The 22,103-nt window shown below is 41.7% G+C and overlaps 1 protein-coding gene across 1 annotated transcript; it reads right to left on the bottom strand.

The window, feature by feature from the left end:
- Positions 1-1,342: 1,342 nt before the first annotated feature.
- LOC124255754 (potassium voltage-gated channel protein Shaw-like) lies at positions 1,343-9,790 on the bottom strand. The gene is made up of 2 exons (XM_046689669.1): positions 9,193-9,790; positions 1,343-3,146 (listed from the first exon to the last, which is right to left on the bottom strand). The coding sequence occupies exons 1-2, from the start codon at positions 9,730-9,732 to the stop codon at positions 2,220-2,222; spliced, it is 1,467 nt and encodes a 488-aa protein (XP_046545625.1). The 5' UTR covers positions 9,733-9,790; the 3' UTR covers positions 1,343-2,219.
- Between the last annotated feature and the right edge of the window lie 12,313 nt (positions 9,791-22,103).

Raw genomic sequence — 22,103 nt, 5'->3', positions numbered from 1 at the left:
GGGTTCGATTCCCCACATGGGTACAATGTGTGAAGCCCATTTCTGGTGTCCCCCGCCGTCATATTGCTGGAATATTGCTAAAATCGACGTAAAACTGAACTCACTCACTCCAGTAGCACTGGGGACACTTTTCTTGTTGCACAAATGGTTAATTCATATTATTTTACGGACGCTTCAATATATATGACAAAAAAGTGCCTGAAGCTGGTGTCATGAGTACCCAGAGACAACGAAGCGAAAGTTGTCGAACGCCGCAGTCATGAATATTACATTTAGAGTACGACGTCCTGTAAATATTCGAGACAAACATAATAATATTTGATATCCAAGGTGGGATGATGACAACGCCAAGACAATCGACCACCTCACCGAGAATGACCACAAATTCCAAATTTGTTTGACATTGATATATCAGCTTTATGGATTGGTCGGTATAACAATTGAGTAGGGTTCACGAAAATTGTAGTTGTATTAGTCATAAAATACCTGAATCAATGTAAAGCCTATCATTATTTCCTTGTTACCGTCAGAGGAGTGAGAAGGAGCGAGTACACTCAACAAAAGATTCCGTTAATCGTTGCTTCGAAATTTATGGTCTGGCCATAAAAGGGGCGGTGGGGTAGCCTAGTGGTTAAAGCTTACGCTAGTCACGCCGAAGGCCCAGGTTCTATTCCCCACATGGGTACAATGTGTGAAGCTCATTTCTGATGTTCCCGCCGTGATATTGCTGGAGTATTGCTAATAGCGTCGTAAAACCCAACTCACTCACTCTGTCCATAAAGTGAGTGAGTGAGTTAAAATTCAAAGTTACATCGGCAGTATTTCATCCATATCGTGACCTGTCCGTAAAATGTATGTGACTATGTTTTTCGTTATTGATCATGATCATTACAACACTGTTCTGACATCCTGGGGGAAATCATCTTGATCACAAAATATCAGTTAAAAACACTGTCTCCAGGCGCTGTCTGCGTGGTCCTGTTGATATGGTGTCTGCCCTAGGAACGGAAGGTCGGTGTTTCATCCCGGGGCGCGTCATATCCAAAAGCATCTAATGCAGTACATGCATCTGTTAAACTTTAGTTAAACCCATGAACACCAACATTGTACTGAACACTTGTACCAAGAAGGAAGACCGAGCATTCGTGGCCAAGATCAGCGGATCCTGTACCAACTAAGGAGCACAACTACTTACGGATTAGAATCCATCCGAGCTTTGGGCGGAAGTATACTCTGGTACAATTCGCCCTTAAACTATATGAACACCACCACCTAAGCCACCCGTGCCAGTCTACATAACACCAATCGTCTCTTTAGTATTAATGAAGCTAGACGTATGTATATTAAGAGGGTATTTATTATTATCCATGAAACATGATTATTATTTACAAAAGTCAAAAAGAGTTCCCATCACCTTTGATTGTCTTTGATTGACTGCAGTGAGCACGGTGAGCTTTGTTTATTGCACTCTGCAATCTTCCAACTATATGACGCCGTTCCGTCAGCCTGGACCAGACAATCCAGTGATTGATATCATGAGCGTCAGTCTATGCAGTAGGGTAGCACCTGATCCCTTTAGTGGCCTGCTGCGACAGGCATATGTTGCTGAAGTCCTGGGCCTCCTTTCACAAAGCACTAAGGTGAACGTAAGTCACTAAGGTAACCTTAGTGCAATGTTAAAGAATGGGAGTTCAGGCTAACCTTAGATAAGGTTGCTTGGTGGAAGGAGCCCCAGGGCCATATATGTGTGGCAGTGCACATGCTATTTGAGATTTGTCAGATAGGGAATGATCATAGTGATTAAGGTTGATGATCACACCAGAATATTAGATTGATCAGTATTTCATGACAATTTAAGGACTTTGTGAAAACAATCTTTATAAATATGAACTTATGATATCCTGTTTGTATGCTCTACACAAGGGCTGCCTTGGAAGGTGGTAAACAGATTAAAAAATCAATAACTACTAAATCGGCGAGAGGTTAAAGGATATTCACAGCAAAGAATTTCAACACAGTTTTTTAAAATACCGTCGTCTCCCCCCAAAATGTATATTATCTACTGTCAGATTTAGAACACAATGTGATCACATACATTTGTAATTGAACACCAAGCACTGAGTGATTCATGGGATGAATAATGAATGCATAAAAGCGGCATAAAACTATCCTCACCCAGTCAGAGTGAAAGCAATAGTATATATGATGCGAGGTAATTGTTACTTGCTGTCGGACTTCGAACCATTTCCTATTTCCCTGTACAATGGCAGGTGTTCTTGAAATACATCCGGGTCTCTATAATGGCTGTGATTATTTGATAACGGTTTATGACCACTCGTCTCCTTATCGTTCTTCCTCTGTTCTTTCAAAAGTCTTTCTTTTTGAATGGCAAACTGAACGTGTTGGTAATATAGAGAAAAATTGTTAACAAGAGCAGGGATCGTAAACCCAATTAGCAGAACACCACAAACTGCCGTTAGCGACCCAACAAAATACCCTAAAGTACTCGATGGGTACATATCCCCATATCCTACTGTCGTCATGGTAACAACCGACCACCAAAATCCGTGCGGAATGCTGGTGAAAACCTCTTTATCTTCCGCGAAGTAAATTAGGGATGAAAACAGCAGCATCCCGACCAACAGGAAGACAAGCATTAGCGACAAGTCTTTGTAACTCGCCTTCAGCGTGTAAAACATTATCCACAAGCCAGGCACGTGTCGAATCAGTCGAAAGATTCGGAACGCACGCATAAGCCGTAGGAGAGGCATGACGTGTATAAATGTCGTTTCTCCAACGGAGTCCGGACTGGCTGCATATACAACGAACTCGATATAATCTGGGAGTATGGCCAGGAGGTCGAGGATGGAGAGTGGAAACAGTAGAAACTTTAATTTTTTCGGAGCGCAGATGAAACGCAAGATGTATTCGGCTGTGAAGAATGTTAGACACACAATATCGATGTGGAAGAGGACGGGATGTCGTTCCGTTTTCTCTTCGAACCTTTGTAAATCTGTTTCTGATGCATTTCCGGAAGTGCTATTAGCGCCACTGCGCAAGGACGGAACTTTGAAGATTGGATGAGTTGCGGCGCAGAAAGAAAAGATGGCGACCATGACGAACAGGAGAGACACCCAACCATAGATCTGAAACAGAATAATATTGGCTGTTTATTTACCACATAAACATATTCTAAAACATAAGGCTGATGTACTTGATGTTCAGAAACGTTGACTGAAAAACATATTTTGTCAGAACCCCAATCCAAGGTCCCCGTCCCTCCCAGAGACTGTTATGTGACGCTTTTGTAATGGCGATCAGGTTCATTTAAATGTGTTTGCTATTGTGCTATGTTTGCTAACTCTGCTATTGTGTTCCGTTTATCATCGTTATACAGGGTAAAACAAGTACCTCCGGACGCTAGTAAATAACGTCGATTGTCGATATTTTGGACGACTCATGCCTTTAGGGAACGAAGACATGGTTGAAACATATTAGTTTTGTCGATCCTTACGAAGACATAGACTGATACAATCTGTTTGAACCCGGAAATCGTCATGAATACGAATACAGGGTATCCCATCATTTAATGCGTTTGTTCGCAATACGTACAATTGTGGTGTAACTATACAGATGTGTCTGTGGCAAACAATTCTATGGGCGTTTGACTGAAACTAATACTATTGCTCCGTTTCGAGTAAATGCTTCGCCAACTCTGCCAGTCAAATGACCCAAAGGAAAGGGGAAGATCGCAGACAAAAGAAAGATATGGACCAGAAACGTGATCTGCAGTTTGCGAACAGTCTTTTCGAAACGCTTGTGTTTTTTCAATTGTGACGGTTGAATGTAGTCTTGACCTAAGCATTGTATTCAGGAACGTCCGCGAAAGTTACCCGATACAGGTAGCAAACTGAAACAGCAATTTCAACAGGTCGGGCTGGTGTAGAACGATTGTCAACACGCACTGTGATGTATGCATGCTTGCCATTGTATTCATAGGGTTATTCACACAAGGTTATTGTGGAAACAGTTGTTTGAATATTGTTTCAATTTACCATGTGTTCCCGGCTCGTAAAACAAAGCGCTTCACATTTTGTTACCGGAGCCTTCAGGCACATCGCTGTCCAACGGCCGGGCACGGCTCGGGCCACTTCGGCACGGCACGGCACGGCACGGCACGGCCCGGCACGGCTCCGCCCAATCCGGCACGGCCCGACCCACTTCGGTAACAACTCGGCCCACTTCGACACTGCTTGGCCCACTTTGGCACCGACTCGGCCCTCTTCGGCACGACTCGGCACACTTCGGCACTCTTTGGCATCTTGATACCCTTCACTTATACTTAGTATGTTGGAAAGTCAGGGGCCATGGACAATTTTGCACATTAGAATAAAAAATGGCTCATTAAATACATTGAATACTGGCACATCGCTTTTATCCGCTGACATTTTTTTAATTCACACTGTGATTGAACGTTCTTGTCTCGACATCATTGTAAAGTCTTTAAACTGAAAACATCATCCTTGTAAACCTATTATACATGTTTACCTAAGGACGAAAATATATACAGGTTGAGGTATATGTTAACAAGTGGGGTATCTGAGGAAAATGTTTTGGCACCGAAAATAAGTATTTGCTGTGGGCTTTTTCGAAATCTGACTCGCAAATCGTGACGAGTTAGAGTAGACAGTGCTGGACATGCCAGATCTGACCGGTGTTATCTAAACATCAGCGTCTCTATAGTATTGCTATCAGTTTCACACGGAGAAACACACAGGTAGCTTATCGTGGTATGTGAGTCGTGGTAAGTGAGTCTCTTTCACTGTTGTCATCTGCACTTAGTCGATCTTAAAGCGTAGGGGCCGATTTTACGGACGGTGTGTGAGTCTTTTCTCGAATCTCCGTGTGTGAGCACAATGCTGAGGCTGTGTCTATTACCATAGCAGTATGTTTGACTCTTGCATCACTAATTCTAATTTGATCAGTGCTATACCAAGTTAAACCAACCCACCTTTACTCCTAACCCACGTACAGACAACCCAGTATTCGCCGGTGAGAGACCCGTGAAGGTCCGGGTCAGAATGAACCTTCAGTAACCCATACTTGTCGTAAGAGGCGACTAACGGGATCGGGTGACACATGCGCAGATCGATGCTCATGCTGTTCATCACTGTATTGTCTGGTCCAGACTCGATTATTTACAGACCGCTGCCATATAGCTGGAATATTGCTCAGTGTGGCGTAAAACTAAACTCACTCACTCACACGTCGGTGAGAGAGATTATACCGACATAAACCTATTTAAGTATACGCCTTAGTCACGCAGTGCACAGAAAGTGGTTTCACTGTTAAGATGTATAACGTATGGCGCTTATTGAGGAAATTGTTCAAACACTTGACACTATTTTAGATGCATTAAACTCGGGCCGTATCCTGTGATTAAGTATCATTTCATTTTCAGTTTTCTTTTCTTCAGGGATGTCCCGAGATTGCTTCGTGTTTCCATGTCCTACTTAATTCGCACACTGATTCCTGTTATCTTGTCTTGGTGTTTGGCAATACATCTAAGTATTGAATGCCAGAACAGAGTGCAGAAAGCTACACTGAGAGCACATCACTTCCTGGTCCGTGACGTTGATTCTTTTGAATCATCACTCACTCACTCACTCGCCCCCTCCCTCCCTCCCTCCCTCACCCACTCCTATATGCATATTCAGAAAATACTAAGATAATAATCCAGGCAAAGTTGCTATCATGAAAGGTGCGTGTGTGTGTGCGCGTGTGCGTGTGCGTGCGTGTGTGTGTTTTGCCGTTTTACGAAACAATGTCTCAGCTACTTGGATGACGCATAAGTAAGCCCGAGGCAGCTTCACACGTTCAAGAAACATGCAGCATGTATGAAACATGTATCAAAATACATCGATCTATATGTGTATGTTCAAATATTTATCCGCAGCGTAAGATATGAATACATGTACGTGTACAAATATCGCGCTTTAATGTGTCAGTGTAGTTCGTATATGTAAACATTTTTAATGTATGCTTTGATAGTTCATGAAGGCTTTGTATAAAAGCGTTCGGACATGGGAACCGTGCCAGATTATATTTTTGTGAAGGGTACACTGGTACCTATTCTTGACTACCAGTTGTCGAATTCCGAACGGGGGAATCAAAAGTACAAGAAAATGTACGTTACTGAGAAAGTGTAAACGGAAATATATACTCGTGGAAAAGAATAAGGGAACACATGAAAGTACAAGTGTTCCTTTATTCTTTTCCAGGTTTCTTCGCAAGCTTTGTATTGCACTGTGGGCGATATTCTGGAGATAGATATAGGAACGCTTGTACTTTCATGTGCTACCTTATTCGTTTCCATGAGTATATAATATTTGTTGCCATTTCCTAAAGGCATTCAGTATCAGTGTGGTGTGGTTGTGTTACATCTGTTATATTTACTTCGTGTATTTATGGAACTGTGACCCGTGAAGATCCGGGTTAGAATTGATCTTCAGTAACCAATGTTTGTCGTAAGAGGCTACTAACGGGATCGGGTGGTCAGGCTCGCTGGCTTGGTTGGCACATGTCATCGGTTCCCAATTGCGCAGGTCGATGCTCATGCTGTTGATCACTGGGTTGTCTGGTTCAGACTCGATTATTTACAGACCGCCGCCATATAGCTGGATTATTGCTGAGTGTGGCGTAACACTGAACTCACTCACTCACTATGGAAATGTTTTAACGACTGTGTTTTATGCTATCGTCGATACACTGATAACATATTGCTATTGCAACATTAAGGCTTAACCCACTCACTGCCACGCTCACTAACGAATTCGTACAACATTGGGTTACACACAGAACGCGATATGTACAGGATTGTATAAGCTGAATGGTCTTTTTCATAAACGTTAGACTATAATGTCGTACATACCCAGTGATGGTTTGCGTACACATTCATTAATGAATTTCGTTGTTGTTTAACGCCACACTCAGCCATGTTCCAGCTTGATGACATTGGTCTGTAAATAATCGAATCAGGACCAGTCAATCCTGTGATCAACAGTATGAGCCTCGATTTACCCAATGGGGAAACGAGGATATGTTATCAACGAAGTCAGCAAGATTGACCACCCGATCTCGTTAGTCGCCTTTTTACGACATGCATGAGTTATTGAAGGCAAATCCTAACCCGGAACTTCACGGGTCCACAGCATTAGTTGAGTAAACCGTAAATAGTATTTCAACACATACAATACAAATGTGCAGTTTATGTCCTGTATAAAGTAATGTACCAGGAAATAGCTATGTTCTGGAATCCCCGTAGTCTCACGAACTAAGTGGCTTCGAAGAGGCCAATTTCGTTTTCACATTAAGTACGTTTACACAAATATGTGGGTTTTTTCAATGAAAAGTGTTACGACAGCCGCCAGTCCCGCGGCAACTGAACACTGTATGACTGAAAACAAAATCCCCTTCTAATCCTGAAAAATGTGTTGGGGGCAGTTAAGCACCATTTGGGTATACAGGGAAATACCCGTCTTTAATCCATCGTTGCTTAATACTCTGTTAACCCGTGAAGATCCGGGGTAGAATAGGTCTTCAGCAACCCATGCTTGCCACAAAAGGTGACTATGCTTGTCGTAAGAGGAGACTAACGGGATCGAGTGGTCAGGCTCGCTGACTTGGTTGACACATGTCATCGTATCCCAATTGCGCAGATCGATGCTCATGCTGTTGATCACTGGATTGTCTGGTCCAGACTCGATTATTTACAGACCGCCGCCATATAGCTGGAATATTGCTGAGTGCGGTGTAAAACTCAACTCACTCACTCGATCGTTGCTTAATACTCTGTTAACCCGTGAAGATCCGGCAACCCCGGTCATCAGCAACCCATGCTTGTCGTATGAAGCGACTAACGGGATTGGCTGGTCAGGCGTGCTGACTTGGTTATCACATGTCATCGTATGCCAACTGCTCATGATGCTGATCACTGGGTTGTCTAGTCATTTACAGAAGGTCATATAGCTGGAGTATTGCTGAGTTTGTTTCAACGCCGCACTCAGCAATATTTCATCAATATGACGGCGACTGCCTCCGTGGTGTAGTGGTTAGAGCGTCCGCCCGGAGAGCGGAAATACGCGGGTTCGATCCCCGGCCGCGCCATACCAAACTACGTTAAAATATGGTACTTGTTGGTCCCTGCCTGGCGCTCGGCATTAATGGGTACAACAAGGTCTGGTCGGCTCGGAGTCAGTATAATGTGTCTGAGTGGGGTATTCATGCTTAACTGTGGAATGGTATCTCAGTGAGCTGGCACTATAAAACCAGCTTAAGTCTGGGCTAGTACAAGCAGCCACACATGCACATACACACGCATGCACGTCGTCATATGAGAAACGTTAAACCTCACCTCACCTCATTGAACAATGTTTATATCACAGAATGAAAGTAATTAAATGTATATTTGGAAAAGTATAAATTATGAGATATGACTCCTATATTCTATGGTCATTCATCTGTTTGAATTGAAAGAAGTCTCAAATAACATATATAAACTGATAGCATTCCCTTGTCATTTGTGTGTGTGTGTGTGTGTGTGTGTAAGTTTGCCGTCTGTGCCGTTTGGGACGTAAATATTTTCAAGGATCGTCGTTTGTGTCTTTTGGCATGGTCTCTTATACTTATGGATAACGTCAACCTCTCATACGGTAACCACACCCTTCTGTGTAAGGGTGAAATGAATTGTTTTAGTTATTTATGATTAGCTGTGTGTCAGTACATTTAATCTTATGTGTCAGTGATGTAAACAATTGGGCGTTCTCAACTCAACATCAGATATGTTTCGTTTCTTTGCCTGATCAGTATATAAGACCGAGAGTCTGCAATATGTATTAATGATACACGATTGTACAGCTTTAACCATTACGTGTAAGACATGCCAAACAAGGTCTTATTTTGTTAATGATAATCTTAATCCCAGTGTATAATCCTAATTGCTTAATACCCCATTGGGACCCCAAGCAAGTGGTTAAGTATGTATGGGTTGACAAGCCCCCAGCAATCTATGTTTGTTGTATGTTTGGTCAAGCTGGGAGATATCCTGGGACGCTGCTTATTACCTCAATGGTTTTTCATTTTCCTTCTTGTCCATTGATCCTTTTTGTTAAATGAAATAAGCAAATGACTCACCTGCGCCGGAATAGAAGAATTGTGACTTGTGAGAAAGATCCATGTCTTGGCCTTGACCTTTGTATACCATGACGCTGAGTCGTCAAGGTCATGCTGTACGTTCTGTTTCCGGTCTTTCTCCAACTGTTCCAAAGCGTTGACCGTTGATGTCCAGTTGTTGTACACAGCCCAGCAACAAGGCTCGATGTCAATCTCACTCAACCCCCAAAACTCCAATTCTTCTTTAATCAAGGGGCCACAGAGGGTAGCGGGAAGATGGAGCTGGCCCGATCTCACGTAGTTCAAAACGGATCGAAACATCTCTGGGTCCTTATCAAAGAAAAACTCACGTGCGTCCTCATCATAATGGGCGTTAAGAAACAGTTCATCCGATAACTTTGTGCGCTCGCATTCATTGAGCGTCTTGCGAAGAGTTTGAAATTTTGTCCCGCCAACGTTGAAAATCACAATTCTACATTTCGGCTCACAAACCTCCGATGTTGACCCTTCGGAAATTTCGTCTGGATCCACCCGTTCGTCATCAACACGTTTCTCAGTCATTACTGAGAAGGTCTCGCGACGTCTTAACGTGGCCAGACGGGATAGAGAGTAAGTAAACACGACGCCAGGTGGCGGAAGGGAGAAGGCTGTGATAACTGGGACAATTTCCGCTTCGGTAACCAGGCCCGCCTCTCTTTGTCGAGCTGTCAGTGTGTGACCCACCTTGTCAATTGCGTGGCATTGGGGCACTTAAACCACGACAAGGGTTAGATTATTTTCTCAAGTTCGCTTGTAAGATAAACGTCATACAACTGCACGGTTAACTGTTAACGTACAGCCGCACATAGCGTTAGTGAGTTGAACAGTGAGCTGAGAGATCATTGTATGATAACCCGGATAGTTAGATGAGAGAGATTAATAACAGAATTCTGCAGCGATCTCGAATACTATAAATAACTAATCACGGGTCTGTTTAAAAATATTTCCTGAATTCCGGTTGATTAAATTGTCTCATGTGACAATGGTCATAAGGATGAGTGCGTGCTGATTTACAAGCGACGGAAATGATAACACACTGGACGCCTTACATCCTCATGGTTTTCTTCTCTACACGTTGGGGGTATGTCCCCTGTGATTTTCATCTGGACTTTCAAGGGGACGTACTTATCAAATTCTTTCTTTACGATACGGGTTGTACGTACTTGTCTCATTCTGATCTACCATTACGGGTTGTGCGTACTGGTTTCATTCTGATCTACCCTTACGGGTTGTATGTTCTTGTCTCATTCTGATCTACCATTACGGGTTGCACGCACTGGTCTCATTCTGATCTACCCTTACGAGTTGTACGCACTGGTTACATTCTGATTTAACCTTGCGGGCTGTACGTACTTGTCTCATTCTGATCTACCCTGAAGGGTTGTACGTACTTGTCTCATTCTGATCTACCATTACGGGTTGTGCGTACTGGTTTCATGCTGATCTACCCGTACGGGTTGTATGTACTTGTCTCATTCTGATCTACCCGAACGGGTTGTATGTACTTGTCTCATTCTGATCTACCCGTACGGGTTGTATGTACTTGTCTCATTCTGATCTACCCGTACGGGTTGTATGTACTTGTCTCATTCTGATCTACCCTTAAGGGTTGTGCGTACTGGTTTCATTCTGATCTACCCGTACGGGTTGTATGTACTTGTCTCATTCTGATCTACCCGTACGGGTTGTATGTACTTGTCTCACTCTGATCTACCCTTACGAGTTGTATGCAGTGGTCTCATTCTGATATAACCTTACGGTTTGTTCTTACTCGTCGTTCGTACCAGTGACTTTCATCTGGACTTACAAGGGGACGTTCTTATCCCATTCTTTCTTTACGATAAGGGTTGTTCGTACTTGTCTCATTCTGATCTACCCGTACGGGTTGTACGCACTGTTTACATTCTGATTTAACCTTGCGGGTTGTACGTACTTGTCTCATTCTGATCTACCCTTACGAGTTGTTCGCAGTGGTCACATTTTGATCTAACCTTACGGGTTGTTCGTACTCGTCCCATTCTGATCTTCCCTTAATCACAATCCTCACCACCACTGCTTTGTCTATTGAATTGTCAGGCACTCCGTGTCTCTCTACCTCTTAAATGATTTTGAGATGACCCCTTTGGGCCTTCACTGATAGTGATACCATGCACATTTGTTCCGATTAGTCGCCTAACGACCTTGACAGTTAAGACACTCTTGACATAATGATAGCTTCTATAGACAACTTGGTAATATTAAATCATAATTCATGAAGTTCAAAATTCACAATGGTAGAACAGTTATTATGCATCATGCCACATTAGAAAACGGTTGTATTTTTGGTGGTTTTTAAGTAAAGGGACCAAACACCATCACGAAGGTTTTCTGCCAGACTAACAGTTACTGTTATCTGTGTTTTGATATTTAGCCTTAATTGAATATTCCTCTGCTCTGTCGGTAATCACGCCCACGAGTCTAAATGTTGAAACGTCATTTGTTCCTCATTTGTCTATTGTTGTTCATTTCTATATATTTTTTAACAATTACATTGTTTGTCAGTCCGGTATTCCGAACGCGAGCAGGATGTGCCGCTCGTAGGAAGCACCTTGAGCTTGAGCAGGATCCCAACGCTCCTCATTTACGACAAGTGAAGATCCGGGTTAGAATTGGTCTTTGGTCCCTGCTTGTCGTAAGAAGCGACTAACGGGATCGGGTGGTCAGGTGACTTGGTTGACATGTCATCGTATCCTAATTGCGTAGATCGATGCTCATGCTGTTGATCACTGGATTGTCTGGTCAAGACTCTACTATTTACAGTTCGACGCCACATAGCTGGAATATTACTGAGTGCGACGTTAAACAACCAACCAACCAACCATTTGTTGTGACGTCGCTCTACACAAGGTTCATGGGCGGGAAGGCTAAAATCGCGACGTTTCTCGGCTGAATGAGCTAGCCTTAGCAAAACTTGCAATGCAATGTTATGGCTGAATGAACACAGCGCGGTTCACACAAATTACAAGGAAAACAGGATTAATTAACACTCTTTAATTTGGGCACATATAAAAATGTAAATAAGTTATTTACACATTTTCATGTCTATTCTTCATTAAGATTCAACTTTAAGTAACAGACTACTGTCAAGGTACTTCACGGTTAATGTATGAGGGCTTGCTGTCAGTTTGCAACTTAAAATATATGCTCTTGTTTTTTCTAATTAAATTCATCTTCTCACGCCACCTAAATAAAGTTCTATTTTTCATTTAATTCACCAAAACCACACACAGAGGTACACAGTACACTCAGGCATGAATGGTGATACAATGATACTACAACGGGGCACTATCATTAAAGTTTGGAAAGATTTTCACAGATACATTTATTTAGTGAGCTTATCAATAATTGTGTCATTTCTTTCCGTAACTTTACAGAGGAGCCACTGCCGCAGTAATACAATCCTGATTATACCAGGGCCCACTTGTACAAAGCGATTTTAGCGCTACGTCTATTTTAAGCCTATATTGGGGAATGGGAGTTACAATCATTGTAGCCCTAAGATCGCTATGTGCAAGTCAGCCCAGATATATGACAAGCCACAATCATCTAACAAAGTCTTTAACATAATGTAGTCAAGCTGGCTGGTTTTCAGTACAGTTGTCAATTAATAATAATTTAGTGTACACTTTACATGTAAAATTATTATTCATTTTGGTTTTCATTATTTAAAACTTCACACCAATATAGGCAGGCTAAATGCAGGCGCCCTGTCTCGCCGTATTACACATTTAATAAACAATCTATGAACTAAAGTTCAAAATAATTTTCAAACTTACTAGGGCCCCGTATTTCACAATTACAATAATAATATTGGTACAACCATATGATCGAGTGCTTTAAAAAGACAATCAGGTGGCACGTGTAAATTTCTTGTTTAACTTGCAGCCAAAACATTGCTTTCAGGCCGTGTTCTCTTTTTAATGGCAGCATTATATTTCCGATCTTTATGAATCAAATACAGCTACTTTGGTCTTTTCGGTACTTAATTTTAACGTCCACTTCACACAATATTCTTAAAAGCGATGTTTTGGGAAAAGTTTATCCCGAGATTAACTATGGGTACTTTGAAGATGAATAACTCTAAAATAATCTGTACACGCTAGCGCTACTATAACAATGTTTTGAAAAGAAATTACCCTATCCAAAGATCTATCTACTCCCGGCCCGACATGGATTATGCTTCCCGGTAATCTTTTTCACCGTACTCCCCTAAATTAGCTCTCCCTGGACATCCGAAATATATATCTTAGACTTCCCGGTACGACACAATACACAACACACTCGCCCGACCGCCATGTTCCCGTCCCGGCAGTTGTTTTCAAAGCGACGGAAAAACCCAATGTCTTCCCCATACAGTGATATGTCTAGACACTTGCCACTTTAATTTGGTGGATATTATTAACGTTTTGCGTTTGATAACATGTCATTAGTTTCTGAACCTTTTTGATGTATTATCTAGCGGAAACATTACCAGCAAAGCTCTGTGTGATGACTGCCACGTGACTCGCACGTTTAACAAGCTCTCGTGACCTGGCTGTGTGTGTGGCAATTTACAAGAGCCAGGGACTATTTAGTCTTCATTATAGAATCAGAATACGGTCAGTCAGAAGCATTCTGCTGGTTGTTGGTGTAAAACGATATTCATTTGAGTGAGTGAGTGAGTGAGTGAGTGAGTGAGTGAGTGAGTGAGTGAGTGAGTGAGTGAGTGAGTGAGTGAGTGAGTGAGTGAGTGAGTGAGTGAGTGAGTGAGTGAGTGAGTGAGTGAGTGAGTGAGTGAGTGAGTGAGTGAGTGAGTGAGTGAGTGAGTGAGTGAGTGAGTGAGTGAGTGAGTGAGTGAGTGAGTGAGTGAGTGAGTGAGTGAGTGAGTGAGTGAGTGAGTGAGTGAGTGAGTGAGTGAGTGTTTTACGCCTTTGTTTGGTGGCAGTGTGATGCCGTATTCAGAGAATGCGGGTTCAAATCCTGGATGGGGCTGCTTTAAAAGGGTTATACCAACCATAGAGTTCGTTCTTTATCCGTAGAGCTTATATTAAGTAACTATGAGTGAGTGAGTTAAGTTTTACGCAGCTTTTAGCAATATTCCTGGATTATCACAGCGGGGAACACCAGAAATAGGCTTCATTAATTGTACCGATGTGGGGAATCAAACCTATGTGGGTAATCGAACCCGGGTCGTCGAAGTGACGAGTGACGAGTGACGAGTGACGAGTGAAGGCAACTAGGCTACCCCACCACATTTCTAAGTTATTTTAGGGGCTGTCGGGTAGCCTAGTGGTTGAAGCGTTCGCTCGTCACTCCGAAGACTCGTCCGGGATTTGAACCCCAATTCTCAGAGGACAGCATCACACTGCCAGCATACAAAGTATGTGACTTTACCCACTTAACCACCGAGGCTTCCTAAATACAATTCTTATGACCAAATGCTATGGAAACAATGCCTTTTCACAAAGTGGTCAAATATACCATATACCATATTTGGGATTACACTTCATTATGCGTGCACGCGATTTGATGCTTTGGTCTCGGGATTTTGGTTCGATTCCAGGGTGGTGTGAATGTATTTAAAAAGGTACAAAATTTGATTTGTGATAAGCATGTGTAATATAATTTCTAAAAGCACTGGTCAATTCATATAGAAATTATTTCTAATTATTTATATTTTTCTGTCCGGTTCTGAAGTTGATTTACGATCTCAATCGTAGACATTTAACACTTTGTGTTTCCTGCGTGAACCTTCCCACGCTGGCAAAACCTTACTCTCAAACAACACTGATATCTCAACAAAAGACAATTGATAAGGAAACAACTAGCAATGTGAAAAATACAACGAACGCCGCGTAGGGACTGTGTCAAGGCGGTTTAGGGGCGGTGGAGCAGCCGAGTGGTTGAAGCGTTCGCTCGTCACACCGAAGACCCGGGTTCTATTTCCCACAAGGGAACAATGTGTGAAGCCCATTTCTGGTGTTCCCCGACACGATATTGCTGGAATACTGCTAAAAGCGGCGTAAAACCCACTCACTCACTCAACGCGATTTAAATAAATTTACACCAGATGTAATCGGAGAGGCAACAGGAATCACACACCTTGAAGATATTCGTGAAATCATTTATATGAGACGATGGCAGTAGTACTGTGTGGTAAATAAAACACAAAATTAATTTGAGATGGCCCTTTTATTTGGAGCCACCCTCTCTATTTCCGGGTTTGGACGTGGAGCATATTTCGCAATAGCTGCTGTATATGAGAGTCCAACGAACGTTCTGTTCAATAATTACTCTTTATACAATATTGGGTTGTTGTTTTTTCAGAAGAATGTGCATGCGTGCGTGCGTGCGTGCGTGTGTCCGTGCGCACAATCGCCCACAATATGTACTCAATCTAAAAGCTAAACCTACTCTATAAACGCATCCAAAATACATAACACAAATGTTAAACTGAGTACAATAGCGCCCGTAAGTAAGTCACGGCACCTCGCGAGACCTTATTACTTCCAGTGATAAATACCTTTCGAATGGGCTCATGGTCAGTTGACAGTAAGGAACCGATAATCCGGTCTAGTAAACACTTTTCAGAGTGTTTATTCTCACTATTCATCTGACATGTACGCCACGGGGCTTGAAATGCATGTGTAACAGGAGGATCCGCAGGATTCAGGGATTCAAGTCACAATGACAACCAAACACAAGATCTTGCAAACAAAATAAATTTATTTCAAACTCAACTAATATATATCATAAAATCAACAATAAACTTAGTTAAATAAACAGCAAAACTAATAATGCCTCTAAGGATTCTAAGAAAAGTGAAAACCCTATTAAATATACCTATACTATTGTCCCTTATCCCAACTTAATCCCCCCAAAATAACGTCCCCTGCAAAATAAAACAAAAATTAACTACCTAACATTATCTAACCAAAACTTTATTTCTTCTTTAAACTAAACTGAAAGAACTTAAAAACTCTGTTTGCCTAGTCTACAGAAACAATAGTGAATTTCTCACCTTTCTTGTCTCTGTAAGACCCCAGTGCAGAGAAAAACAAATCTACCCCTAACTTACAACTCCTACCCAATATAAACCATGCTCTGAAAATTACCCAATAAATGCCTACAATAGAAAAGTTCAGTGGACTGATCCCTCTGCTCATGAGATGTTTCTGCACTGGCCCATACCATTGCATAACAATGGGGAAGAAGCATACTAGGCACTTGCCTAGCGGGTCCTTACCCCTCAAGAGCTAAATGGACCAGCCCACTGAAGCCTAAGCCTGGTGTATTATTTTTAGCTTAGCCTATGTCTAACCCTGTCCCAACCCTAAAAAACAAGCCTAATTTCTACTAAGAAAATAACCCTACCATTACATTCCCCCTTCTTAAGATCTTTGAAAAAACAACAAGAAAAAACAACAAAAGCAATGGGATTGATAATTTGTTGTGCTTTTTCAAAGTATCTTCCTTATTTACCATGTCCACTCCTGAAATTCAGGAAAGAAGCAGTCCTGGGCATAGGGCTGAACAAGGGGAGGAACAGGCGGCATCCTTCTCACAATACTGATACACCTATCAGTTCCATCGTACAGAGGTCTGACCTCAGTGTTCCTGGGTGTCCCTGGACCAGACATGGGTATCAAAGGCTGTTCCCGTGCCTTCCTTGTAATGACTTCCCTTGTTAGTTGGTCTAATTACCTAGGTGTTAAGTGGCGGTTGACATCCACCTCTGGTGTTTCCTTTACATCCGCCTGAATATTATGTTTAAGCTTCAGGTGCCGATGGAGGTCTGTCCTCACCCAAAATCTCCTTCAACATGCTATGCATGAGAATAGATAAACAAATGTTGTGTGATACTTTTTCATATGGCGCCTCCAGGCCGAAAAAGCTCCAGCATTGCTAACATCACATGGTCGGGGAGTCATGGTCCCTTTCAAGCTCTGCTTGAGTTACACCAATATCTGGGATGTCGCTCATCTGTAAGGAAGGGATTGACTACTTCTAGCTGTCATCATGAAAGCTTATTCAGATTATGCTAAACGTTTAATTAGAAATGTGTTTAATTTTTTTTTAAAAGAGAGCAAACGTAGCAAACCAATTTATAAGGTGTCGGATCACATGAAACGAACAACTTTTGCTCTTGGCATGAAAAAGAACATCGTGTTAAAAATTGTGAAAAATAAACCAACAACCAATAAACGAAACCTTGTACAAAAAGGTAGGCATCCAAAGTTAGATTCTTTTGACATCAGGGTCATCAGAGATGTCATTCGCCGGCTATTTGCTAGAAATGAACACCTGTCCACAAGAAAGTTAAAACACATCCTTGCAAAGGATCACGACATTAATGTTTCTAGGTTTATGCTAAGCAAACTACTGCTCAAATTTGGATACAAGTACAAGAAGGTAGCAAACCAGAAACTTGTAATGTGTGAGAGATCTGATATTGAGAAAATAAGGTGTAACTATCTGAGAGAAATGAAGCAGGCAAGAGAGGATGGGTTCGAACCTATATATCTGGATGAGACCTGCGTCAATGCAAACCATACTGCTGCCAGACAGTGGCTACCCACTGATCCCAGTGATGATAGGAAAATACCAACAGGCAAAGGTGAACGTTTAATCGTTCTTCATGCTGGTTCCCACAGTAGATTCCTACCTGGGTGTGATCTGGTATTTCGGTCAAAGAACACAGATGGTAGGGACTATCATACAGAAATGAACTCAACGGTTTTCACACTGTATGTTGAGGAACAATTGTTGCCAGCTCTGCCTTACAAAAGTCTTGCTGTCATGGACAATGCTCCCTATCACAGTGTTCGAGATCCAAACAATAGGTGCCCAACTTCCAATACAAAGAATTCAGATATGCAGCAATGGCTAACAAATAACAATATACAATTTTCAATTAAGGCCACTAAACCACAGTTGTACTCTTTGATTAAACCTAACAAACCTCCACCCACATATAACATGGACAACATGCTACGCCAACACGCCCATACGGTCTTGAGATTACCACCGTACCACTGTGATCTCAACCCAATCGAACTTATCTGGAGAGACCTTAAAAGTACAGTGGCCCGGAAAAATCAATCATTCAAGTTGAATGATGTCAAGCACATTGTCAACACTGCTATATGTGACATTGACATTGCACGCTGGCACGCATGTGTTGAACATGTCAAGAAGGTGGAGAAAGAGCACTGGCTCAAAGATGGCTTGAAGGAGGAAACAGTTAATCCAGTTGTCATTCATCTGGACACTGATGACTCCTCTGTGGAAGAATGGAGGGAACTTGATGAAGTTTAATTCTGTTATTATATTTACAGATAATAATAGTATCCAGCCAGATATGCTCAAAGAAATATAACTTCTTTTAACAATGACAGCACTGACTAATTCCAAAGACTTATAGTGTAACATGAAACACTCATTTCACATAAAATTATCATGAAAATAGAAATATATATGCTTAAAGCTATTAGAAATGCATTGCTTAATTTGGAATGTGAAAGACAGCAAAACATAACACTTTTGTCTTCATTCTATATTTTCTTCAATGAGTGTGCATGATTGTGTGTGCTTGTGTCCGAGGGAACGGGGCTTTAACAGTTGTTGAGTTCTAACCATAGGTGGTCCCGTTACGACCCGTGACACCTCTTCATACCTGTCACGTGCATAGCTGACCTACATTGACGAACGTTGACCTTTATGACCCAACACTGCCGCTGTTACAGGTCACTGGCTCCCTCCCTCTGCAAGCAGTCTGCGTCTGCTGGGTATCATTGTGTGTTATTCTACTCTCCACTTGCTTCTTCGATAGCCTACACATGCTACAAGTAATCATAAAACAACATTCACTTGGGTCACTGATTTCATTAAAACTTACGAACTTTTCTTCCCGTGACCTGACCATGTTTCGCCTCTCACTTAATATTCTTCGATTTCCTAGGGATAGCCTACACAGCTACAAGTTCATAAAACAACATTCACTTGGGTCAGCCTTACGAACTTTTCTTCCCGTCGTTAATGGGGCAGTCCGCGTCGTTAATGCGTCCGCTCGTCACGCCGAAGACCCGGGTTCGATTCCCCACATAGGTACAATGTGTACAGCCCATTTCTGGTGTCCCCCGCCGTGATATTGCTGGAATGTTGCTAAAAGCAACACTCACTCACTCAAATGTTTCTCAACATTATCCATGTGAAAGTTATCTTTTACGAAGGTGTTTTGTCAAACCATTTTTCTATGACAGTACCTCAAATTAAGGGGAGGTGTAAGTAAAACAAAATTTGCTCACTTATTTTGTAGTAGAACTGAAACCCGTCTTCTGTTTCACAAAGGATGAGTTCATATTATTTTACGGGTGCTTCAGCATATCCATGGCCGTGCCCAGTGTTGACGTAAGCGTAATCACAGACGACAACTGAAGCAGATTTTGTGTAATGCCGCTCAATTAAATCTGGTGTATGGCAGTCGGTGATAATCGAGAAAAACAGAATAGCATCATATATAAGCTTCATCTGGCGTATGGGGGCATGGTGGAACAGCTGTCTATGGCGCCAGGCCAGTGATCCAGCTAGCTTGAGGTACCGGGATCGAGCCCACATGTGACCGGGTGTATAAGCCTGGTATGCAGACTATTTGACTGTTGTTACAACACCTAGTGCACAGTACACAGCCCTTTGCACTTAACAAAACAAACACGAAATGACCAGATGGTGGCTTGATGAATACGTACAAACACCTAGTTGCGGGTACAGCAACCTGCAGTAATGGTGGCTGTAAGAGTTGTATGTTCACCAGGGAGTTGGGACTGATAATACGATGTTCCGTTTAGATTGACATCCAATGATCGAAGGAAAAAATAACAGCGCCTTGAGCATGTACTAGTTGTGTGGACATGGACATGTGCGTTATAGAAATATCCCATCCTATTCTAACGTTGAGGGTGGTGTGGTAACCTAGTGACGTCCGCTCGTCACGCCGAAGGCCAGGTTTTGATTCCCCATGTGGGAACAATGTGTGAAGCCCATTTCTGGTGTCCCTCGCCGTGATATTGCTGGAATATTGCTAAAAGCTCCGTAAACCCCAACTCACTCACTCATCCAACCTGGTACGATCACAACGCATTGACATGTAAATTTGTCGCCTTTTTTGGTTAAGCAACAGAAAGCTTGGACTATATTACTGGTTTCTATGGTGATTGCATGTAATTACGTAAAATTCATTAAGCAGTGATCTTAACATGATCTGTGTCCGTATATATAGAGTCAACAATCTGACATAAGGGTTACGGTTCGGCTGGTGTAATAACTGATTAGGGTTTACACTTCATATTTGTCCCAGTCATAGATTATATTACCTAAATCGATGTAGAGTCATATTATCATTTCCGTAAGAGAAGCTAATATATAATCACGTGCACTCACTGCAAGGGTCCGTTAATCGATGGTTCGAAATTCTCATTGTGATTCCTGATCTGTCCATAAATGCCTGTGGCCAACAATGTTCTGACATCCTCGGTGAAATCATCTTGATCACAAAATAACAGCATGAATACTATCTCCTTAAGGGACCTCCACCGGATAAAGTGGAGGCTTAGCGGATAAAGTGTCTGCCATAGGAAAAGTACACTGTAAAAAATTACCGTGATTTTGTTACGGTATAATGCCTGGCAGCTGGTTGCCAGCAGATTACCGTAGTAAAAATGGTTGTACCGTAAGTACAGCACCGCACTGTAGATACAGGCTTTCCACGTAGGTACGGTAATTTGTTGGCAACCAGCTGCCAGGCATTAAACCGTAGTTACAGTACATACAGTAATCTGCTTGAAGCAAGAAGATGCCATGAATTTCACTGTTGTATCATAACACACGACATATTACACTGAAGTCCTGTAACTTACCTTCTAAAACCAAAATTAAACACACACTTTCAACATTAACAAAAGACAAAGGAAGAATTTTTTCTTAAAATAAGCACTTTAATTATTTTCAGCAGATACAACACCATTTTTGCTGGCTAGTAATTTCACAAACCTGAAAACAAGTTGAACAGTTAAATGTTTACTTAACGTAACATAAAAGATAAGGCAAGATAAAACAGTTCACCATGTTCACTGAAAGATTAATAATGAAATGCATTCTTACTAAAAATAGAATATCACAGACATTAAAAATCTTGTACAATGATAGATCAAGCGTCGTTAATGGGTGTCCATTCAAATCCAGCAATACTGTTGATCATGCGAAGAACCTTGGGATTAACACCAGTTGTCTTCCTTTTCCTGTCTGCTTTACAGCCTTTGTCAGGGTTGATTCTGAGGAAACACCTTCAACAGTAAAATACTGGGAAGATAGCAAAATGACAACTTCAGGTTGTAACTATTTAATCTGCTTGAGTTATGAAACATGAAATGCAAGTCCAAATCGTTTCCTTGGTAATGACAATATCCTATTGTATATTAGATGTATTAAAGCTCAATAAAACATTTTTTCGTTGCATGATTGTGATGAAATACTTTTAAAACTTTTCTTTGAAATATATTTATTAAGTATTTTGTCTACATTGTTAATAAAAGTGAACAAACCTTTGGATGAACTCCAGAGTAGCTGCTGCACCAGCTTGGTACTGTATGTTAAAAACATAAAATGTTGCAAAGAGGACAGCAACTGCCTTTAGGAAGCTTGTGATTGTCTTCACAATGACTTTGTGATCAACAATGATCATATACTGTTTGGCAGATAGGTGTGTTTCTCCTGCAAACATAATTTGATAAGCAGGAATTAGTTAAGAGACAAATCAATCTAAGACACAAAGGTTTCATCAATAAAATGAAAATAGGATTGCTTATACCAATATATTT

The sequence above is a fragment of the Haliotis rubra genome, unplaced genomic scaffold, assembly GCF_003918875.1.
Source record: "Haliotis rubra isolate DU_JTF1 unplaced genomic scaffold, ASM391887v1 Scf1157, whole genome shotgun sequence".
In the NCBI taxonomy this organism is placed as follows: Eukaryota; Metazoa; Mollusca; class Gastropoda; order Lepetellida; family Haliotidae; genus Haliotis; species Haliotis rubra.
This window is presented reverse-complemented; position numbering and strand designations above follow the sequence as displayed.